At 39.4% G+C, this 16,223-nt stretch overlaps 1 protein-coding gene and 1 long non-coding RNA gene across 2 annotated transcripts in view; one reads left to right on the top strand and one right to left on the bottom strand.

Annotated features, from left to right (window-relative positions):
• Positions 1–13,490, top strand: part of WDR75 (WD repeat domain 75) — a 27,902-nt gene extending 14,412 nt beyond the window's left edge. The window contains exons 9-21 of the mRNA XM_037043776.1: positions 2,007–2,165; positions 2,992–3,051; positions 3,137–3,252; positions 4,343–4,518; positions 5,697–5,854; positions 6,327–6,507; positions 7,281–7,375; positions 8,161–8,256; positions 8,898–9,067; positions 9,408–9,467; positions 12,216–12,362; positions 12,672–12,763; positions 13,165–13,490. Coding sequence (XP_036899671.1) covers positions 2,007–2,165; positions 2,992–3,051; positions 3,137–3,252; positions 4,343–4,518; positions 5,697–5,854; positions 6,327–6,507; positions 7,281–7,375; positions 8,161–8,256; positions 8,898–9,067; positions 9,408–9,467; positions 12,216–12,362; positions 12,672–12,763; positions 13,165–13,369 — 1,715 coding nt within the window. The 3' untranslated portion in view covers positions 13,370–13,490. The remainder of the gene's footprint in view (positions 1–2,006; positions 2,166–2,991; positions 3,052–3,136; positions 3,253–4,342; positions 4,519–5,696; positions 5,855–6,326; positions 6,508–7,280; positions 7,376–8,160; positions 8,257–8,897; positions 9,068–9,407; positions 9,468–12,215; positions 12,363–12,671; positions 12,764–13,164) is intronic.
• The window catches only part of LOC118985318 (uncharacterized), a 19,430-nt gene continuing 14,439 nt past the window's right edge, over positions 11,233–16,223 (bottom strand). The window contains exon 3 of the long non-coding RNA XR_005066096.1: positions 11,233–11,781. This is a non-coding gene — a long non-coding RNA (uncharacterized LOC118985318). The remainder of the gene's footprint in view (positions 11,782–16,223) is intronic.

The raw sequence follows: 16,223 nt of genomic DNA, 5'->3' as shown, positions 1-16,223 counted from the left end.
GTACCATATACTTCAGCTTTTAAAGCCCTTTGGAATAGCAAAGTGTACAGCTGTGGTGAAGTCTCTTCCTTGACCCTATGAAACAGGTTAATCGTCATCCTCATTTCACAGGTGAAAGAAAAGTTTGTACCTGAGAACTAACTTGCCTAAGGTCACATGCCTGGCAGTTGGATTTGGACATAGGTCTAATCCAAAGGCTTGTTTAAACTGTTAGATTGCCTCATCCACATTCACTATTTTAAATTAATTCAGATCTTTGTTCCATTTAAGCTGCATGAGAGCACTAAAAATACCTCCTTGAAATTCAGCAGAAGTTTGGAGAAGTAGTCTGTGTCTTTGGTTACTTTTAGCATCCTTACACCTATGTGGTGAAAGTTAGGTCAGCATTTTTTGACTGGTCCTCTAGAAAGAACTGTAATAGAACAAAAAAATAAATAAATAAATAGAATAAAAAGAGCTAGATGCTATAGTAGATTATGTATCTGGAGAATATCATTTTTCTTTCAGCAAGTCTTCTAGAGAATGCCAGGACAAGTCTTAACCATGTGCCCTAGATTCTTACAGGGTTACTTGGCTTTAACTCTGGAGCTCCAGGAAGTAGGGAGGTATCTTTCGCCTCTGTACTTTTGCTTTGGGGAGCAGTGATGGCTATGAACGCAGGACCCAACCTAACACCTAGAATAGTACATCAGGAGTACAGTTGTGGTGTGTGAGAACTTAGGATAAAACGAGAATGGAAAGGATATTAGCTCTCCAATTGAAGATGTATTAACTACAGTGAAAGACCTTACCTTCCCCACCCCCCTGCCGCCGCTCCAGAAGGACACATGAGTGTGTGTGTGGCCTGCACATGTTGCTCTTCTCCGTCTCCTCTCGCACCAGTTGGCAGTCACAGCTTTCTGTGGCAGCCTTAGCCCTGAGACACTCAGGACTGGCCTTTGCAGGTGGCATTAGAGAAGATTATGTGGCACTTCAAGGAAAAGAAGGAATACAGAATGCTTCTACCCTAAGCCAAGGCTTTTGTATAGGAGCTACTGCAGATAATCTTAGCTGTTAGACAGTTGAATTCTTGCATTTATAATTTAAGTGTGAGTATTTATAAATGAGAAATAGTGGTTGTGTATAGTACATGGCTGTCAGTGAGATTTCAGTATTGACCTTCTATAGGTATAAATTAATAGAAGAAGAAAAAATTAGCTCTCTATAAAAAGAACTATAAATTATGGTTTTGAAAACCTTTATAACTTAAAGGCACATAGGAACAGTGTAAACTGTCTCGACTATGTTTTGAACCCAGTCATGCTGTGTGTGAACATTTCAGTAATTGTTGCTTTTTTCTAATCCTTAAGCCTTCCTTAGGACCTTGGATAATGTTGACTGAAGTGGTAATAGTGTTCCCAGCCACTGGGGGGAAGTTTTCAGTATTTTATCTCATAAAACAATATGTATCTTTAATGAAAATGCTAAAGTTTCATCAAATATTAATACCGTCTCACATTCCTCACATTTATATAGTTGGATTCAGCTTGCTAATCGTACTGTTGGGGAATTTTCATCTGTCATGACATGACATGGGCTTGGAGTTCTTTATGATGTACCTGGTTTGCTGTAGGATTATGCTGGTCTTAGGAAACAAATTGGGAAGTGTTCCCTTTCTGTTACCTGGAAGAGTGAAAGTTGGTTTATTTCTTCCTTAAATATTTGGGAAAATCAGCAGCGAAGCCCTCTGGGTCTAGATGTTTGTTTCATTGGGTTTTCCTTGTTATCGAAGGAAGAGTTGATTACCAGCAAACCAATCAGCTATTACTGGAAAGGAAAATCCCTGAATAAAGGGATCTTTAAATCTTTATCTGGAGAGGATTAGAAGACATGAACACACTTCTTTGCATATTTTTAAAAAATAGTTCATTTCTCTAACAGGGTCGGAAACTTTTAAATGCTGGTTACTTTTTCTATTTTTTTTTTTCCCCTCCTGAAACACTCCTTCCATTCCTGGGGGCGAGAAGGCACCAGCCTGCTGAGCGGTGGCCGCGAGTCCGTGCTCGTGGAGTGGCGCGACGCGGCCGAGAAGAACAAGGAGTTCCTTCCCCGTTTAGGAGCCACTATTGAACACATCTCCGTCTCCCCGGCCGGCGATTTATTCTGTACTTCTCACTCCGATAACAGTGAGTCTGACTTGTCACTGGGAGGAAGTACAACTGGTGTAATGCCTCAGTTATGTAGCATCTGTGAGAAATGGAAAATACGAGACCTCAAACTCAAAGTAGCATCAGACTTAATGAGCATTTTTCTTCTATTCCTCCTCTTAGTATCGCTCCTTTCTGCCCCAAGATGCCCCCAGAATGTAGTATTTTCAGAACTGTTGTGAAAATGTAGGGCCAAGTGTATTTGAGTTTTGTCATGCTACTTATAGTTCAGAACCTTCTCCTGTGGAATGATGTGGAGAAGTAAAGGAAGGGTTTGAAGTAGGGGTTTGTGCTTTTATAGATACAATGGCATTTTCAGAAGAACACTGAGATTCTCCTTTGCAATGGCCATTGTGTCCGTGCGGGAGTCCTGTAGATTCTGACAGGGGTGAGGCCGTCTGGTGTTCCTCCAGAACTTCTGCTCGTCCTGTTAACTGTCCAGCCCAGAAGGAGATCCCCTAGGTTATTGCCTCCTTTCCCTTCAAAACAGAACATGACTGTGAGCAATCCGTTGGTGTGGTGACTCATTTCAAAGTGAATTATCAGTCTCTTCCAGGATATTTAAGTTTCTGAATTAACACTTAAAAGGTATCCATAAGCACAACCAAGAAAACTGAGAGTCTCTGATGGAAGCCCCCCAGCAGTTAAGTCACAGAGTATATTCCTGGTTTTTTAGTAACTCTCTGACTAAATGAACACACTCAATTGTTTCTGTATTCTGATACATTGCAGAGTAATATAAACTAATGTTAATTTTGTCTAATTATTAATTTTCTAAATACGTTGTGGGTTTTTTTTCCCACAGAGATAATTGTCATTCACCGAAACCTTGAGGCATCAGCAGTAATTCAAGGCCTAGTGAAAGGTATTGAAGCAGTGGATTTGGGATTGTGCACATTTTAAAAGTGATTATTTGCCTGATTTCAACTGTCGTTTGTCACTTTTTGCAGACAGCAGTATCTTGACTGGTTTGATGATTGATCCAAGAACTAAAGCTTTAGTTTTGAATGGAAAGCCTGGCCACTTGCAGTTTTATTCTCTCCAGAGTGATAAGCAGTTATACAATGTAAGATTTTGATCCATTAACTATCTTTAAAACCAATGAAAATCCTTTACAGCACCACCAAGGCCTGTAACTTAGGTAGTAGCTGCTAACACATGTCCTGTGACTGTGTTTACTTCAGCATAGTCAGTCCAGTCCATTGTTTTCTTCATCACGGCTGCCAGTGGAGTCTACATGTGAGCCAGTTGATAATCTCGTGCAGCCTCTCTCTATTTTATTTTGTTGCAGACTACCCTCTAGTTAACCGTCACACATATCTGTGCCTTTGAGTCACAAAGGCAGGAAATGAGAATATGTACCTTGATGATACAAATATGCCTCTGCTCTGTGGTGGAAGTGTCATATGTGCACACCAAAGATAACGTTTTCAGTGTAATTAAAGAGGATAGCTTCCTTTAATCCTGATAAATGCAACCCAGGCTTCATACTTTTTCCTTTGCCCCCTCAGTACCCTTTACAGGTTTCTATTGTAGGAGCTAGAACACTTGCTCTCAGTCTTTTCCCCACTTTTAAAACCCTCAGAGAAAGAAAACTTCCTGATCTTTGCACATTTCTAAGGCACTGCCTGGAAATGGTAGGCATTTAACACATTCAGTAAATAGGCAAGAAGATGGAATAAAAGAAACAAGCATAAATAAAATGCTGGCCTACCTACATTATTTCTTTTTCTTTTTTTTTTTTGCTTCTTAACAATTACCAATTTAATTTTTACTCATGTTTCTAGTAATATAAAATCTAGCCTTGAGATTTTATGTAAAGCTATCTGTTCTTAGAAACAAGTAAAAAGTAGTATTATAAGCTAAAGATTCTGTTGTATCATATAAATGGGTCATGGTCATCACTAATATTTGAGGACATTGAAGAATTGTCACCACTGGACTGGTACTGTGTAGTGCACTCCATTTTTATTGGCAAATTTGATGACTATAACTATTAGTTTATTTCTCCCTTTATCTAAAAGTCAGTTACTATAGATTCTAGAAGTTATGTATCAGGTGATTAATTACCATTTCTTGAATGCTTTATCTATCAAATGCTGCTAACATTTATGTATTTACATTAATAAACATTTTGGATTTTTTTAACCCATCAGTTAGATATTGTGCAGCAAGAATATATCAATGACCATGGTCTGATCCAAATTGAGCTTACAAAGGCTGCATTTGGCTGCCATGGTAACTGGCTTGCAACAGTGGAACAACGTCAAGAAAAGAAAACTGAGCTTGAATTACAAATGAAACTGTGGACATATAATAAGAAAACACAAGGGTAATGCTACTTATATGGCCATATCATTTTAAAATAGAAAATATTTTCCTTTTCTGTGTTCATGGTTTGAAATCTTAATCTTTAGATGTTTTATTGTGAAAAGTTTTAGATTTAGATTAAACAAAGGGGGTATTCAAAAGCCTTCAAGCTTTTGTCTCCGAGAAAGCACAGGTGTCCTCCAAGTTACAACGTCATCGTATTGCATAAATGAGGAAACAAGGAAAAGTGAGACACCCCCCCCCAAAGACATAATACCTAACTCGAGGCAAGTCTGGGATTAGAATCTCAATGTCTTAGTTCTTAACATTATACTCCCCCCCCCAAAATTATGCCACCTTTTCTGGAAAAGTGGCAGTGGTAGCCGAGAGCGGTGTAGTGTAGTATGTGTGTTTTGATCACATCAGGAGCCCACCAGTTTCTCATGCCATGGCTGTAATGGCTATTGATCAAGGCCTTGCTTTGTGCCAAGAACTAGGCTTTGGTCTTTTGTACCCACTGTCTTACTAATCTTCACAAGAACACTGTAAGATAAGCCTCTTGGCCATGTTTTCACAGGTGAGGAAACAGGCCCAGAGGATGACGTGATTGTCTCTAGTCACCCCTCGTGTAACCTGAACTTTTAAAAAACACAGTATTTTGCCCTGATGTTCACAGTGCTAGCAGAGTTTACAGCCATGTCCAGAAACAAGCTTTGAAAGGTAGTTTGGGTGATTATAAACATTAAATATTGACCAGGAAAGTCCAATTAGGTAGTTTGCTTTCTGTATTTTCTTGCCACAAGTAGGACCTTTTATAGTCATTCTATGCTTTGCTTTTTTTCAAAAGTAACTACGGGGGCACCTGTGTTCTGTACAGTTTTCCTGTCGAGTTCAGTACAGCAGGATTTTAAGTATCGTTTTTTGATGGCCCCTGTTGTATACTCAGTTTGTACCATTAAGTTGACATTATACATAATCATCTCTGTTGTGTAAGTTACAGAGACAGATAATATATTAGGTCTGTGGTCTACACGTAGCCATTAAGAGAGAGCACTCAATTGTTTGTCATTCTAGGTGATAATGTATCTGTTGTCTGTTTTTAAAGATGCTGTTGTAAAAGGTACAATATGCAAGATACTGTTATATGACAGTGTATCGTGTCCTGGTGCAAGAGTAAACTGGTGGTTTCCTTCCTGCTAGGTTTGTTCTTAATACAAAGATTCACATGCCGCATGAAGACCACATGACAGCTCTGTGTTTCTGCAACGCAGAGAAATCTGAAAACCCCACCTTGGTTACAGCTAGTAAAGATGGTCACTTCAAAGTGTGGATATTAACAGATGACTCTGATATATACAGTAAGTTAAATATAGTGTGCCTGAGGAGCACCCAATTTTAAGTGATATATTTATCTCCCATGAATTTATATTCATCCTGGGAGGGCATTTTCTACCTTGCTTAATTCTATAGGATACTGCCTAATTTTAAAAGATGCAAGTTACTATTTTATTACATGCCTTTTCTCCATATCTGTATTCTTGTTTTATTAATTGCATAATTAATCATGTGCTAATGATTCTAATCCAGTTTGTGAGGATACAATAAAAGGGGCTTTTGCATTTAGTTTCTCACTGTTCCATTAGAGGGAGCTCAAGGTCTCCAGGAAGGGCATAACTTCCAAATCCGTCAGTGCTTTGTAGCACTTCTAACTACAGTTTGGGGGAGCAGGCTTTTTGTTGTGTCTATTTCTCTCTTCTTATTGCTTATAACTTCTAAAATGTTATCTAGCATTTGTACCGTTTCTGAACTCTATGGTCTGCATTTCCACAGGAAAAGCTATTGGCTGGACCTGTGACTTTGTGGGTAGTTACCACAAATACCAAGCAACTAACTGTTGTTTCTCTGAAGATGGCTCTTTACTGGCAGTTAGTTTTGAGGAAATTGTTACAATATGGGATTCAGAGACATGGGAACTGAAATGTACGTTTTGTCAACGAGCTGGGAATGTAAGGTAGGTGAATAATTTGGGGAATATGAAATACTACTTTTTAAAATTTAAACAAGTTTTTCTACATAAACTTTAGTAATAATTTGTGCTTTCTCAAAAGTTAGCCTTGGATCAGTGAGGCCAGCAGCTAACCGAGTGTGGAAAACTAAAAAGTTTTTGCGTATGAACCATGTGCAGTGATGTTTCCATTTCTGAAATCAGGATTAACATTTAATTCCTGGCCTACAGACTCCTTTTCTTTGTACTAATACTTTTCGTGGTTGTGCTGCGTAACAACAGAAGCTGTCCGTGTAAGCCTGCCTGCATCCAGACAGTGCTTATCTCAGCAGTGTCTTCCATTGCACTTCATGGGACGGCAGCTGAGGGCAGAAGGGCAGGTGGCTAACAGAATTGTCCCTGATTCCCAGCATGTCTGATTCTGAATTTACTTTGTAAACTTCCTTCAGAATTCGTACTGCCAACTGTCCTCTTTAGGTGAATGTGCATAAAAAGGGTTTTTTTATTAAATCACTATATATTTTGCATACACTTTCTGTATGTCTTAACTATTGTACCACACAGCTTATTAGAGAAAAGAACTGGTCATCAAACCTGTTTTTCTAAAGAAACAATATATCTAAATAAGCCTTTTCTTTTTTACTCCTTTGTCCCTTTTTCTGCAAGATAACTGAACAAAAACATATGCCTGTCTAAAACTCTGGTTTGCTTGAAGTCATTACTGTGCAGGAAGTCTGATGGAACTGGCCCATTAACTCCCCTGTGGTTTTCCCATCTAGGCACCTTTGCTTTGGGAGACTGACTTGTTCAAAGTATCTTCTTGGTGCTACTGAAAATGGAATTCTTTGCTGTTGGAATCTGCTCAGTTGTGCATGTAAGGTATTTTTTACCGTAAAGTGACTTGGCAAAGCAAGTTGGAATTAAAGTTAGGCAGTTTAGGACTTTAGGATTGTATCTTCATGTCTCTACCCAGAGAATATATAATTTTTTAAATGGTATACTAAAATTTGAAGTGCTAGACCTGTAGTAGACTTACATTATTTGTAAATGGCCTTAGGTCAGTAAGTAGAATTCATTATTTCACCTTTTTCCAGTGTCTTCAGTGTGTATGACTTTCTGCTGTCCTCCATATTCTCCATCCTCCTAACAGTTTAAGGATTGTGTCTGTTAATTCATAATGCACATCAACCTGCAGTATTTCTGACAGCTTTAAATTTAAACGCAGCCCACGACAACCCTCCTAACAGATGTGGACTTAGTGTCATTTTATTCTTTGGAATATGTGTTTGGAAGGCATAGTGGATGCTCAGTAATGAATGTATGTGGTTGACATTTCTTTATATTCTTTACAGTGACCGTTGCCAACATGTTGCCCATGTTTAGTAGCAGCAAAGCACCTCACAGTAGTTGCACGAAATGGTGCCCGTTTCACAGTGGGTAGAAGGAGTACATTCAGTTTTCCTGCCCTCTTTTTACCGCAGCCTTCCACAGACAATTTCCGTGTGTCCGCGTGTGCATTTGGAAGTGTAAAGTCCTTTTTCCTAAAGACAATAGAATGGATTGTTCCAATGAAGATTAAATTACCTACTTTAAATAACAAGCTTTGAAAAGCTTTTGGTAAATCTCTTAGAAGTGAATTGCTGTTTCTTTCTTCCCCAGTGGAGTGGAGTGCAAAATTAAATATTCGAGTCATGGAACCTGATCCCAATTCAGAGAATGTTGCTGCCGTCTCCAAGTCTTCAGTGGGTTCAGACTGTAAGTACAGATCGTATTTGGATAGTAAGAGATCTATTACCTAAATTTTCTTTTTTGGCATGTTATATAATTTAAGTCAAACTTCCCTTCAAATCAGATGTTTAAAGCCATTTTGCCTGAGGCACTGCCCTTTCTTCTTGAGTTCTTAATCCAGCACTTTGTTACTTAAGCATTCATGCTTAGTCCTGGGAGAGATTCAGCACATTCCTCATTTTTCAACATGCCAGTTCCTACTTAGCCATCAAAATCCAAAAGATTTCACCTCTTAGAAGTATTCCACATTTCTCTGTAAAGCTTTAATCATTCCTCCTCTGTGTTCTAGAAGCATTTGCTGCATATTTCTGCTCTAGTACGTAAGACAAAATACTGCTTTGATATTTTGGTGCCCTGTCTTCTGCGTTATGCTGTGGTCTCTAGAGCTAGGATTCCTTTCTCTTTTTATCTTCATGGCCCTTGTTCCTGACCTGCTTGGCACGTAGTAGGTGCCCAGTAGATACTTGTTGATTCAAAGCTTAAAATAGTCATGACCTGCATTTATTTACTCAGTGAGGTAAATCCCAGGATTAGTGTGGTTTCCTAATCTGAAGTTAGAACTAACCTTTGTATGCAAACTGTGATTGTCTATTTGTTTTTCCCTGTAGTGTTTGTTTTTAAACCTAGTGAGCCAAGGCCTTTGTATATTCAAAAGAATATCTGTAGAGAGGAAGTCCAGTGGGGAGTGTTTGTTCCTCGAGATGTCCCTGAGTCATTCACCTCAGAAGCTTACCAGTGGCTGAACAGATCACAGTTTTACTTCCTAACAAAATCACAGGTAACCATCTTTCCTCAAATAAGGCCGTCACTTCGTATTGTATGCGTGGCTGTCAGTTGCTTTGATATTTGAGAGTAATAGCCCATGGAAGCTGCAGTAGTTTTATTGAAGGGTCACTTCTCAGAAGAAAGTGTCTGACATGTACCATGCCAGCAGCAGCAGCAGCACTGGTGTGTGTGTGTCTGAGCACTGCTTTAATTACCCACACCTTTGAGGCTCTTTAAGTAGATGTTTATAGAGCAAAACAAAGAGCTGACCTCATTTTCTGACTTTAACATCTTACTTAGGTTTGTGCTTTGCAGTTTATCTTTTGCATCATTGATCGATCTCTTTTTTTCAGAGTTTATTGACATTCAGCACAAAGTCTCCCGAAGAGAAACTCACACCGACAAGCAAACAGGTATGTTTAGCCACTCGTGGTGCAGAGAGCGTTGCCCTCTGCAGAGGTGAGGTTATTGTTTAGAATTCAACGAGGAGGAAAAGTGGTTTACCTGCCCTAAAGTGGAATTAAAAGCCATGCTTGTAAACTGCTTGCCTCTCTTAAAGTTGCATTGTTCTTGTAAAGTACAGTTCTGGTTTGTAATACCAGTAGTATATGCTCGTGATTTGAAGAGTTAAGTAGTTGTATAGCACTTTTCAGGGAAAACCTTTTCAACTTTAAACTGCTTTCCTGCTTCCATTACCCACATTAGCTCCATACCTCTGAAAAACATCTATATATTACTAATTCTGGATTTTTCAGACTTAGGTATTATCTGTTGGCTCTGATCTATTGAAGTTGAAGCTCTAGCTTTTTTTCACACAACTGCTCCACACACATACACAGCAGACATATCACACGTATACACACCCACCCTTTCTTTCTCCCAGTTCCGCAGTGTGATAAATCTTAAAACTGGTCAGGTAGGTGTTCATCATTTTAACTGAGTAAATACAATTGATAGGCAAGCTATGTATTAATAGGTGGTTTTTTTCCTTTGTGACCAATTTTTTCTCTGGAGTTAGTAATTCTTCCTTTGCTTAGTTTTCTATTTTTTCTCACCTAATTCATCCCAGACTGTTCTAGTCGTGCAGGTTTGCTTAGTAGTTTCAGGCACATTAGGTACTCTTTTAAGTCTTGAAGAAATGCTTTTACAAAGAGTCTTCTGACCTGCTTCAGCCTGGACTGATTTCTGTATACACCTGATGCACCGAAATCATCTTGAGATCTTCATTCATCCTCTTTCAGGAGCTTCGTTCCACCTCACTGTAATAGAACCCGTACTTTTCCTCTTTCTTCAGTCACTCCCTCACTTTGGTGAAGCACATTTCCTTGAGGCATGGGAGGTAAAGACCTTCCATGTTTGGAAACGTTTTCATTTTCTCCCACCTGATCGGTTGGTTGAATACAGAGTCCTAGGTTGAAAACCATTTTTAGAATTTTGAGAATGTTTTCCTCTTTTGTTAAAGTTTCCAATATTACTAGAAGCCTAGTACCATTCTTTTTTTTTTAATTTTTTTAATTTATCTTTAGAGGGGAAGGGAAGGAGAGAGGGAGAGAAACATCAATGTATGGTTGCCTCTCATGTGTCCCCTGCTGGAAACTGGCCTGCAACCCAGGCATGTGCCCTGACTGGGAATGGAACTGTGATCGTGTGGTTCACAGGCCTGTGCTCAATCCACTGAGCTACACCAGCCAGTGCAGCCCAGTACCATTCTTATTCTTGCTCCTCTACTCATTGAATTCATTCAGCATCTTTTTGTTGAGCATTCACTATGTCCAAATGTTAGAGGTACTTCACTGAGTGAGTCTGTGGTGTTTACAGTTTAACAAAAGGTGTAGACAGTAAATACCACAGATAAAATAAGTTAGTATGTAGTATTTAAGTGATAAGATTTATGAGGGGGGAATAGAAGTAGAAGGACAAATGAGGTGCTGCTTGTCATTTTAAATAGGAGGTGAAAATCAGTATTAATGGAAAGAGGTTGGCTTTTTTTTTTTTTAAGGAATTGTGGAGTCTCTTCAAGGGTTCTAATCAGAGAACTAAAAAGAAGTAATTACTTCTTTGCCGTAATTTTTCTCCGTTCTTTCTCCAGAATCATATTATTTAGTGTTGGACCTGATTCTAAACTGGGTGCTCATATATTCTTATTTTTCTGTTTACTGGGACTTTTCTCATTTTTACAACCCAATGGGGGTTTTTTTCCTCTTCCTTTCTTACATGGTCCATTCCATCAGATATTTGTTCTCTCTCTTTCCCCCAGTGTATTTGCGACTGTGTTTTGGGAGTTTTTCTCAGAATCTCATGATCTTTAGCTTTAGCTGCCTGCTCTTACTCGAAAGTGAGCATGAGGAAAACAGCCCTTTGGAAGCTCCGCCTAGGTGAAACTTATTCTCTGGCCTCTACATTGAAAATCCAACGTCATTATTTTTTAGTGCTTCTGCTCTTCGGCTGGTCACATTGCCCAGATAAAATTCTTCTCAGTTCCTCTCTGGAGGATATCAGTGAGCCTGGTGGCCAGTGTTCTGGGAAGCACCCCCGCTGTGAAGTATGGCTGCCTTAAGCTGCAAATTCACTGCCCCCACACCCACCATGCGGTCCAGTCTGAAGACACACTTTTGTTTCAGTCTTCAGATACGCTCCAGTCCTGATTCTGAGTGCTCCCTCGGTAGACTTCCAGCCAGACTACCTGGGTTTCTCATCCCTTTACCGATACACTGTGTATCTCAGCATCTGCAGGGTTCTGCCCCATAAATCGGGGTACTTGGCCTACCCCACAGCCAGCTTAGAGCCCTCCTTTCTCAGGTCTCTTACGTTACTTACCATCCTTCAGGCTGCTTTCCTGCTTCCAACTTGTCACATTTCACTCATTCCTGGGGGCTCTGGGCCCTTTTGAAAAGCCCTTTGCTATCATGTTTGTAGGATGTGCGGGGAAAGCAGTTATCAGTGGGTGTTTCATTCCATCATCCAAGTGTCCACTGTTAGCACTTCTCACAGTAATTGGGCTGCAAGGTCTCAGTTTCCTTACTTATAAAATGGAAGACATACCAGAAAGTTCTAAAGTTCTTCCATCCCTGACCTTGGCTGACTCTGTAGTACTTCTTACTGAGTCAAGGCAGTTCCTCCTCTTTATTGAAGTACGGTCCCTCCGTCTTACATCCTTACAGCTACTGGCAGAAGAAAGTCTTCCAACAACCCCGTTTTATTTCATACTGGGAAAGCATAGGCAACAGCAAGATGAAAAGTCAAATGGAACTGTGGAGAATGAACTGGTGCAGCTACCCTTGACAGAAAACATACCTGCCATTACTGAGGTGAGTAAATTACTAAAGCAAGAAATGTGAAACGGGTTAAATGCATTGAAGTGCCATAAATCAGGCTTTTTATACAATCTGTAACAAGTAACTTTTGAATAATGATTTGTATGCTGTATAACTTAATACCCAAACCAAATAGCATAGACTTGGGATTTCAGATTAAGCTTTAGGTGAGGAAGTTGTTTATATAAATGTAGGTAAGAATAGATTTTTCTTGGTTTGTTTTTACCTGGGGAAAGCTGATTGTATTTGACTTTTGCATTTAATCCTTTTAGATAAAACCCTGTTTTTCTGTTTTTACTCTAGCTTCTTCACACTCCAGCCCATGTGCTGCCATCTGCTTCTTTCCTGTGCTCCATGTTTGTGAATTCGCTGCTGCTCTCTAAGGAGACTAAGAGGTGATGAAGTTCTTAAAACGTGTTCATCCTGTTGTGGGAAACAGGATGGCTTTTGTTACCCTTTTTTAGAATACTCTTCCCCTGTGTTTCTCTTTATTTTAGACTTAACATGTAGTTAAAGGACACAGGTTTATTAAGTCAACTAAATAGAATACATTGAAAATAAGTGTTAGAAAAGAGGTCCTCTGTAGATTTTAAGGATGCGATGTTTAAGTCAAAGTTATACTTTTTGTAAATTCACCTGTTCTTTTGTAATAGCCCCATAATTTTTCAACTACATGCAATAACAAGATTATTCATTTACTTTGCCTATATGATTCCTATATAGATCTTAAATTAGAAAGTTATATTTAGAAATATATATTTAATGTTGTTTCTATTTTATTCTGTTACTGTTAAAGTGCTGAAGAAATTCCTGATGATGTAGATATGGAGGAAGAAAAAGAAAGTTATAGTTCCGATGAAGAAAAGGATTCCACGGAAAAGGTCGAGGATATAAATAACACAGATTTGGGAGAAGACATTGTACATCAGTTGTCAAAATCGGAAGAAAAAGAACTGAGAAAATTGAGGAAAGTAGATTATAGCTGGATAACTGCTCTGTAAACCTTGGAGGTGAGGGAGGGTTCTTGTACTTTTTTTACATGTTGATATTCCAGAAACATCTGTTATAATGTTATTTATGTTTTTAAAATAAATGTTGGCAGGCCTTACTTTTTAAATAACTGGTAATATGAAGTTGTGTTTGCATCGTACTTTCTAGTCACTGGCTTCATTCGTGTAGACATCTCATTGTGTTGTTGTTCTTGTTGATACTGTTTTATTAAGCATGACAAAAAATTCATTTTTGAGCAATGTGATCCAAACTGACAAGAGGTTTTTATAGTGCTGATCAGTCTCCCTTAGTTGTATTCGTTTCTTTTGAGAAATTTAGAGAGGTGATTTCATTACATGGTACTGCACAGGCCCCACTGAGGAAATTGTGTACTAACATGGGTCGCCTGAAATCTGAAAAATACTGAATTCAAATCATCTGGCCTTAAGCCTTTCAGATAAGGTATTATCCACCGTACTTTTAAAAACAAATTTCGTGACAAACTTGGAAGATAAGATTTGGTGGTCTTGCTCTGTCAGCGTTGTGTCTGTGAGTACAGGCATACCTCGTAGACGCTGCGGGTTCACTTCCAGGCGACCACCGTAAAATGAGTATTGTGGTAAAGCCAGTAGTAATCTTTGCTGGTGGAAGGTTTTGCTTTCAATTTGTAGAAAACACAGTATCTGTGAAGTACAGTAAAACGAGTTATCTTGTACGGAGTCAAGAACAATTACTATTTAACCAAAGTCCCGTTGCTAATAGAAAAGACTCCATCTCTACATTAGGTAAAAATGTTAACATTGCTACAATTTAACCCTTAGCATTAGGAGTTTTTCAGTTCCCTGATAAACACTTCTATAAAAATTACAGTAAAAGGTTAACATACGGAGGTGGAGTGGGTAAACTCTGAAGTCACCTCCCATAAACACATCAGCATTACAACTAAATTATAGAACAGCCATCACTGAGAACCACCTGGATGACTAGCTGTACATAATTCCTGTAATTAAGGGTGTAGAGAAGTCACATTGAGACAGGTAGGAGGAGCAGAGGAGACGTGCTCCAGGCAGATCCCACACGCACAGTGTGGTAACTAATAAACAGGAGGGATAGCTTGGCTGCCGAACTACCCCTGAAAAGCATTAGGGGTCCCAGTCTGGGGCACCTGTGTCAGGAAAAAATTCCTATAACATCCAGTCTTCAAAACCAGCCGCAATTACATTCAAGAAAGACAAAGGGGGATTCGTAGATAAACTCACTTGATCCAGCACAGAGGCAACAGCTCCAAAAGCACCTGGGTCATACACAGAAGAATTAAATTGACTAACTCGAGGCTGGAGACGAGCAGTGGGGAACAGGGGAGCTCTCAGGACACAAGCACTGGCAAGTATCACTATTTTAGTGAGCTCTCCTCCCACCTAGTTGGCCTGGTACAGACAAAGTCTGTTCTCCATTAACCTGGCTAACTGCTTGTCCTGCCCCACCTGGCCAGAGCCTCTTGCACTGTCTCCAGATCCTACACAAGTGTCAGCCAGCCTCAGTGTACTGCAGTCTCTCCATAACCTCACAGTGAAGGCCAACCTGTGGCCCTAAGCCTGGCACAAGTGTCATCCAGTCTTGGCTTGTAGTTTAGCTCCTGTCAAGCAGCCCCAAACCCAGCACAAACTGCAATCTCTCACTGCATTGCAGCTCCTGCCAAGCGGCCTCAAACCTGAAAAACCAGCCTCAGGCCACACCAGAGCCCCACGCACACAGCTCCACAACTGATAACACCCAACAGGCAGCATTGGCTGGCACCAGTGCCCTGTTTCATGCCACTCATTCCATGGGGTCACCCTCCCCAACCTGTACAACAGCTCAGTGCACTAGCCACAAAGTAAGTCTCAATATTTTTAATAGTAAAATCATACCAAGCATCTCCAATCATGACAGAAACTAGAAATCAATTGCAAGAAGAAAACTAAAAAAGACCAACATATGGAGGCTCAACAACATACTAGTAAGCAATGAGTTAATGAAATCAAGAGAGAATAATGAAAACAACACGATGACCAAAACCTACAGGACACAGCAAAAGCAGTTCCGAGAAGGAAATGCAGAGCAATACAGGCTTCCCTCAAGAAACAAATGTCACACAATCTAACCTTACATCTAAGGAGCTAGGGAGAAAGAAGCCTAAATTAAGTAGAAGGGATGAAATAAAGATCGGAGTGGAAGTAAATGAAGACAAAAAATAGAGAAGAGCAATGAAACTAATAACTGGTTCCTTGAAAAGATAAAATCAATAAACCTATACCCAGAATCAAGTAAAATTAATAAAATTGGAAATGAAAGCAAAGTAACACCACCACAGAAACATAAAGAGTTATAAGAAGTTAACTACAAATGATTTGGACAACCTGGAAGAAATGGATAAATACCTAGAAACCCGTTTCTCCAAAACTGAGTCAGGAAAAAACAAAAAATCTGAACAGATTACTAATACAAAATAAAATAATTCACAAAACTTCGCAACAAAAGTGCCGAACCAGACGATTTCACAGGTGAATTCTAACAAACATTCAAAAAATTAATACCTATACTTCTCAAACTATTCCCAACAACTGAAGAAGGGAATCTCCCAAACTCATCCCATGAGGCCATAATTTCCCTGATACCAAAACCAGACAAGGACACTACAAAATATGTGTGTGTGTATACAAACATACACATACTAATATCCCTGATGAACATAAATGGAAAATTCCTCAACAAAATATTAGCAAACCAAATTATTCAGCAACACCTTGAAGAGATCATACACCTGATCAAGAGGGGTTCGTTCCAGGCGTGCAAGTTCGGTTCAATAGCCACAAATCAACGTGA

Source organism: Sturnira hondurensis, unplaced genomic scaffold (genome assembly GCF_014824575.4).
Source record: "Sturnira hondurensis isolate 20B ecotype Veracruz unplaced genomic scaffold, ASM1482457v3 Scaffold0004136, whole genome shotgun sequence".
NCBI classification, from domain to species: Eukaryota; Metazoa; Chordata; class Mammalia; order Chiroptera; family Phyllostomidae; genus Sturnira; species Sturnira hondurensis.
This window is presented reverse-complemented; position numbering and strand designations above follow the sequence as displayed.